The sequence below is a fragment of the Lactuca virosa genome, chromosome 3, assembly GCF_052849685.1.
Source record: "Lactuca virosa cultivar CGN04683 chromosome 3, Lactuca_virosa_CGN04683_v6, whole genome shotgun sequence".
Classification (NCBI taxonomy): domain Eukaryota; kingdom Viridiplantae; phylum Streptophyta; class Magnoliopsida; order Asterales; family Asteraceae; genus Lactuca; species Lactuca virosa.
Window position 1 is genome coordinate 85,617,400 of NC_136428.1, and position 7,254 is coordinate 85,624,653.

General features: G+C 35.4%; 1 protein-coding gene across 1 annotated transcript; it reads left to right on the forward strand.

Annotated features, from left to right (window-relative positions):
* The first annotated feature begins 558 nt into the window (after nucleotides 1-558).
* Nucleotides 559-4,537, forward strand: LOC145163758 (uncharacterized). The gene is made up of 3 exons (XM_079082538.1): nucleotides 559-1,008; nucleotides 4,063-4,200; nucleotides 4,433-4,537. Exons 1-3 carry the CDS (start codon nucleotides 559-561, stop codon nucleotides 4,535-4,537), a joined length of 693 nt encoding a protein of 230 aa, XP_078938664.1.
* Nucleotides 4,538-7,254: the final 2,717 nt, after the last annotated feature.

Below are 7,254 nucleotides of genomic sequence, written 5' to 3' on the forward strand. Positions count from 1 at the left end.
TTAGTCATTCTTATGATAATTTGATTTCCATGACTTCAACTAGTACTAGAAATAACTTACATAAATCAAATTTATTACATGCTAGACTAGGACATGTTCATTGTAATAGATTAAAAGATATGTCTAAAATGAGTCTAATACTTGCCTTTGAAATGAATAATGAAAAGTGTAAAACATGCATGTTAACTAAGATCACTAGACAACCTTATAAGGATGTTAATAGAGAAAGCAAAGTGTTAGAACTCATACATAGTGATTTTCATGCAACACCTTCTTTAGGAAACAAAAAGTATGTCATTAATTTTATCGATGATGTGTCTAGATATTGTTATGTCTATTTGTTACATTCAAAAGATGAACTCTTGATAAATATAAAATTTATAAACAACAAGCAGAGCTACATAAAATGATTTGATAAAAGTTTTGTTTACTGACAGAGGTGGTGAGTATTATGATCCAGTTTATTTTGAATCTACTAGAATAACACATCAAACCACGACTCCTTGTACACCACAACAAAATGGTGTGGTTGAAAGGAAGAATAGGACCTTAAAGGAAATGGTTAATTCCATGTTATCCTATTCTGGTCCGAGTGAAGGATTTAGGGGTGAGGCTATGTTGACAGCGTGTTATATACTGAATAGAACTCCAAACAAAAGGAGTAAGAATACCCCTTATGAGCTTTGGTATAAAAAGGTACCAAATTTAAGTTATCTCAAAGTTTGGGGATGTAGATCAGTTATAAAGCTCACTGAAACCAAAAGGAAAAACTTGGATGAGAAAGTTATAGATTGCATCTTCATTGGATATGCTAAGAATTCCAAAGCATATAGATTCTACATGATAGAATCTAATGACTCCGTGTCTGTAAACACTGTTATAAAGTCAAGAGAAGTTATCTATGAAGAAGAGAGATTTACATCTATACTTAGAGAAAGGGGCATGATTCATAAATCTTCCAGTAAGAATACAACTCAAGCTGAAGATGTTTCTGGTGGTATAGATTTTGTACATGGACCTAGGAAAAACACTAGAGCTAGAAAAGTTAAGTTATTTGGATATCATTTTCAACTATATTTAGTTGGAGAAACAAGGGATGAGACTGTGTCTAAACATTAATATTGTTTTATTATTGAGGAGGATCCAAATACTTTTAGTGAAGTAATGTCTTCTAGGGATGTTGCTTTCTGTAAATAGGCAATTCAAGATGAGATTGATTCTATCATGAATAACAAAACATAGGTATTGTCTAATTTGCCTCCTGGATGCAAAGCATTGGGATGTAAATGGATCCTTAAAAGAAAGATGAGAGTGTATAGCACCATAGATAAGTACAAATCCAGATTGGTTATGTAAGAACCCAAAATTTAGAGAGAGTTGACTTTTAGTCAACTATTGACCAAAAAGGGCAAAAAATGGTCATTTAGGAGAATTATATAAGTTTATGAAGTTATAACTTATAAAAATGGCCAAGATAAGTTGAAGTCACTAAGATGAGATTAGATAAGTAAGTTTAGGAGAAGAAATGCATGAGAAGATGCATTTTGGACAAAAGGGTAAAATGGGAAATTTTATGTTTTTGGGCCAACTTTGTGACTTAATATATTAAGACTCGTATTAATTAAGTGAGAAGTGACTTAATAAAGTTGTAGAACATATCCCCACCTTCAAATGGATATAAAGATCATAGGAAACGAGTTTAGGACGAAGAAGTTATGCGCATTAGAAGTTGGAAGAAAAACAGTCCCAAGCTGGAACAGAATCAACCATGAAGGTTGCTGTGAAGTAGCCACCCCGACGTGGTGAAGAGGTTTCCACGACATGGCGAGGGTGACGAATTTTCAGACGATACTTCTCGTCGTAATTGGAAGGCAACGTAATTTTCACCACGACGTAGTGGTCAAAGTAGGTTGCTACGGGACAAAGGCATCGCTGCTCGGCTAGAGGTTGCCCACGACTTAAGAGTGTGCACCACGACGTGGTAGGGTCATGACCACGACACGGTTTCGATACTAATTAATACATCAGTCAGAGTTCATTCTCGCCAAAACACACCACAAACTCTCTTAAGCCAACCTCCAAGGATTTGGAGATAAAAGAAGAGTCAAGTGGCGATCTCGTGTGTTTATGGCAAGGTAATCATCTTGTCCATTTTCAATGTAATTAGGGCTTTAATGATGTTTTGATGAATTGATCTAATTATGTAATATTATTATAAAAGACGTGTCAATAATGTTAATCAAGTGTTTAGAAGTCTTGAACAAGCTTTGGAAGTGATTTCCATAGTGGTGTATATATATATATATATATATATATATATATATATATATATATATATATATATATATATATGAAGTTAGGGTTTGAGACCTTAACTAATGAAAGGTGAATTGATGCAGTATATTAGAGTGTAATGAATTAGGTAGTATAAGATGCTAAATTCATTGAGTGTGATAGGTTTAGAAGTAGAAAAAGAGAATATAGAATGACGCCCCATTGAGAAGTCATTTTGATATGGAGAGAGATTAAGCTCTTAATAGGCTACAATATATTCTAAGGGAATCGACATGTTGTATGAATAGGCCTTGAGCAAAGAAGATGGATCAAGATGCAGCAATGTCAGAATGGAGCCAATGGTAGTTAGTTTTCACTAACTAAAAAGGTGAGTGTGTGTGTGTGTTGGATCTTGATAATGTATCATTCACTCTCTCACTAGATAATGTATGCATGTTTATGTTTATATATATATATATATATATATATATATATATATATATATATATATGTGTGTGTGTGTGTGTGTGTGTGTGTGTGTTGGATCTTGAGGCACTAAGTGAATGCTCGTAAGTTATTAGATGGAGATGGATTCTAGTTATACGTTTAAAATCACGTGTCTGAGCATGTACATATATTTAGAGTATGTATGAGATTATACTTCTGAAATCATGTATCTGAGCATGTACATATAATTAGAGTATGTATGTGTAGTGGTAGATAGAGTATGTATGTGTATTGAAAGATAAAGTATGCATGTATGTGTAGATGTTAATAGTATTGTGTAGAATACCTATGTGTATGAAACGGGGTTAGAGATTAAGTACTTAATAAGTTAAGTACTAGATGAGTAGTAGTAGATCTCTTAAGGAGATAAAGGGATAAAGTGTCTTTGGGACAAGTTTTATGTGATAAGTCACATGAAAGATTTAGAGAAGTGTATAAAGATGATTCTTTAATGGAATAAGAGTACGCTTCCTACGGGAATGAGATTGTGGTGGTTAGAAGAGACAGAGGAAGGGTTTAATGAGTGGAACAAGATAAGAGAGTTCTTGTAAGAACTTAGACATAATCCGTAAGAGATGAAGAGTATGGAATCCATGATGGATTCAAGATAAGAAGAATGTTTAAGGATCCACGAGGGATTAAAAGAGAAGGGAGTAAGTCCGAACAAGTGTACCCGATAATATTAGTGGGATGTTGTTTCCCTTATATGATAGATGAGAGTAACATATGAGATTGGATCGTTGAGTCTAGTTGAGAATAGAATGCTAAGGCGTGAGAAATTGAGAATAAAGAGGTAAGTGTGAGAAGAATAGGGGAAGGCATGCTAAGAGTAAGAGGTCAAATAAGAGCATGCGTAGGGTATGAGAAACGTAGAGAGATGTGATGAGATAAGAGTAAGGGACAAGAAAAAAGATGAAGTAGGAATTGTATAAGAAAGGTAAAGATAAAGAATAACAGAGCATAAGAAGTATGCGAGATGATACGATGAGATGTGAGGATAGAGTATTAATAAAATATGAGATGGGCATGAGAAGAGGCTAAGAAGGAGTATAAGACAAGAAGGAAAGATTAGAATAGAAGAGTATGTAAAGAGAAATAATAGTTGAGTAAGCTAAGAGAAAGAAGAAGTTAGATCTATAGGGTATGAGCAAGAAGAGAAAAGAATGTTGGAGTATGGAAAGATAGAAAGATAAGAGGAAGAATATGATTACATGAAAATAGATAAAATATAACTCACCAGACCTGTGATTTGATGTTCTAGATATTTTTCATGTTTTGCAGGATCAGGCGTTAACCGTTGTACGAGAGGAAGCAGGAGTACAAAGACTTAGATTAGGAGTAGTTTTATTTCTTTGTATATTCCTTGATTCTTTAAATTATGTGTATGATTTTACTGTAAACTTGAATATTGCGTGGGATGTAAAGTGTTTTTATGAATTAGAATTTCCCATTTGTTAGTAAACTTTGATAACTCCCTAGATAATTAGATGAGAAAAATTCGGGTTGTTATAGGTTATCCAAGGCTTTATGAAAAAAATAAGGTATTGACTTATTTGATACTTATGCTCATGTTGCTATTATTTCCATTATTAGATTGTTGTTAACTCTTGCAGCTATACATAATCTTGTAATTCATCAAATGAATGTGCAGACTGCCTTCTTGAATGGTGAATTGGATGAGGAGATTTACTTGAAACAACCTGAAGGGTTTGTGATGCCTGCAAATGAAAACAAGGTGTGCAAGTTAAAGAAATAATTGTATGGTCTGAAACAAGCACCAAAACAATGACATTAAAAGTTTTATGAAGTGGTCTTGTCTAATAGTTTTGCATTAAACCAAGTTGACAAGTGTGTATATAGAAAATTTGATGCTTCTGGAAAAGGAGTTATAATTTGTCTATATGTAGATGATATGTTGATTTTTGGTACTCATCTTGATCAAGTTGATAAAACCAAGAAATTTTATCACCTTGTTTTGATATGAAAGACCTGGGGAGGTTGATGTGATTCTTGGTATAAGAATCAAATAAGGAAACAACGAGGTTTCAATTTCTCAATTTCGTTACATTGAGAAGATATTGAAAAAGTTTAACTTTGAAAATTATTCTCCAGTTAGCACTCCTATAGATGATAATACTAAGATTCTACCTAATAAGGGATCTCTAGTGTCTCAAATTGAATATTCAAGAGCTATTGGATGTCTTATTTATGCCACGATTAGCATTAGGACTGATATAACATATGTTGTAGGAAAGCTAAGTAGGTATACTAGCAATCCTAGTTCACATCATTGGCAAGCTTTAAATCGAGTATTCAAGTACTTGAAATGAACCATGGATTATGGTTTGACATACAATGTATTTCCTTCTGTTTTAGAAAATTATTCAGATTCTAGCTAGATTACCGATTTGGAGGATCACTCCTCTACAAGTGGTTGGGTATTCCTTCTTGGAGGAGGTTCCATTTCTAGAGCATCCAAGAAACAAACTTGTATTACAAACTTAACCATGGAGTTTGAATTTGTAGCATTGTATGATATTGGTTAACAAGCTGAATGGCTAAAGGGATTTGATTTATGAAATTCCATTATAGTAACATCCCAAAAATACTAGATAAAAAATTTTGGTTTTAAATCAACCAAAACCTTCGAAAGTATAACATTGTGGAAAAGTAGTTATCAGAGTACAATCCCAAAGTCATAAATACTAAACACTAGTGGATGCGATTCGATCAAGTCGGGCCCTTCCCCTTCGAACCAGAAGTACCTGAAAATATGTTAAACATAAACCGTAAGCACAAAGCTTAGTGAGTTCCACAAAATACCACATACCATACACACATACATCGGGCCCCGCCCAATACAGATCTGTCAGTCACATGTGGTGGGCCCCGCCCGACATCGGGCCCCACCCGGTATACATAAAAACACATGCAAGAGTCACACAGACAACTAGCATCCTATAACATAAACAATGGGTCGGCACTGGTACCTTCGACCCGCAAATACTGTGAGGAGACTCACCTCAAAACGCGACTCTAAATCAACAAGCTCACAAGGTCCTAAAACGGCGCTAAACGCCACTTGGATTTACACGCAAGGAAGACCCTTAGTCTACCTCTCTAAAACTAGACATTTGACCAAATTCAGCAAGTAAAAAGTCAATGGTCAAAGGTCAAAGTCAACAGTCAAACATTTAGCTTCAGCGACTCGCCATGTCGTGGCCATCCTTGGCCACGCCATGGTATCAGATCTGAACAAAACAATAGATCCAACCCCATTCTCCACGGTGTGGCGAACTGATGCCACGTTGTGGGCACTAGATTCAAAATAGCTTAATGGGTTAAGCTGCTTCCTTCAGCCCCAAGAGCACCAAAGCTCAAATCTAGTCCGAAATATGGTCTAGAAGGATAAATTTTCCAACTTTATCCATTAGATCCACCCAAAAGGACAAAATCTTTAACCTTAGGTTCCATAAGGCTAAAAATGGAAAAGACTCAACCATTAAGCACTTAATCCCGAAGGTCCTTAGTCTAACTACTCCAAAATGCTTCTAGGACCCCTAATGGTCCATAAAAATCCAAACTTTATGTATATGCATGACCAATGCATGCCCATCTTCAAACTAGGTCAAAAGGGGAACAATATGACCCAAAATCCATGCATGGTTCACATCCCACCACAAAATTCCAGATCTATAAGATAAAACATTCAAGGGACATAGAGAAACCATAAAGTTGCAAACTTTATCTCTTATAACCACACAAACCACTCCAAAAGGACCAAAACATGCTCCAAAACTTTGATCTATGATGAAGAACATAAAAAGGTTTAAGCTTGAGGACTTACAAAGAGTCTAGAAGATGCACACAAATGGAGGAAGGGATTACTTGTTGAACCAAAGCACTAACTCTTCTTCTTCTTCCTTCAAAACCACCACAAGTTTACTAAAATGAGAACAAGAGCACCAAGGAGGATTAGGGTTAGGGTTTTGGGGGTTTGAGAGTGATGAAGCTTGAGAATGAACAACCCTAGCCTCCCACTTTCCTTTAAATACCCGAAAAATTAGGGTTTTCCATCTGCTAGCTGCCACACCGTGCCCGTATGCTACCACGCCGTGTCGTATGTAAAGAAACATGCGAATGAATCCAGCTTTGCCACGTCGTGGTACCTCCACCATGTCGTGGCAACCCAAAAATGCCATAATTGTAAAATATAAAAGGTACCTCGAAATTTGGGTGTTAAAATTATGGCCAAAACCGATATCCACCATTTTTATCAGGTGTGATAGTTTTGCTACTTTGGATAAAGCTTATAGTTAAGTGTATAATGGGAGGTCTAGACATTTAGGTGTTAGACATAGCATGATTTGTGAGTTCATCATGAATGTTGTGATATCTGTGGAGTTTATGAGAACTTAGTTGAATTTAGTCGATCATCTAACCAAAGGGTTAGCTAGAGATCTTGTGCACAAG

Bases quoted from the DNA above. Each gene is read 5' to 3' on its own strand.
- LOC145163758 (XM_079082538.1), top strand. From the start codon at position 559: ATGGTTAATTCCATGTTATCCTATTCTGGTCCGAGTGAAGGATTTAGG. The intron at 1,009-4,062 runs GTACATGGACCT...CATGTTTTGCAG, and splicing joins TTTCTGGTGGTATAGATTTT to GATCAGGCGTTAACCGTTGT. The intron at 4,201-4,432 runs GTAAAGTGTTTT...ATGAATGTGCAG, and splicing joins ACTTGAATATTGCGTGGGAT to ACTGCCTTCTTGAATGGTGA.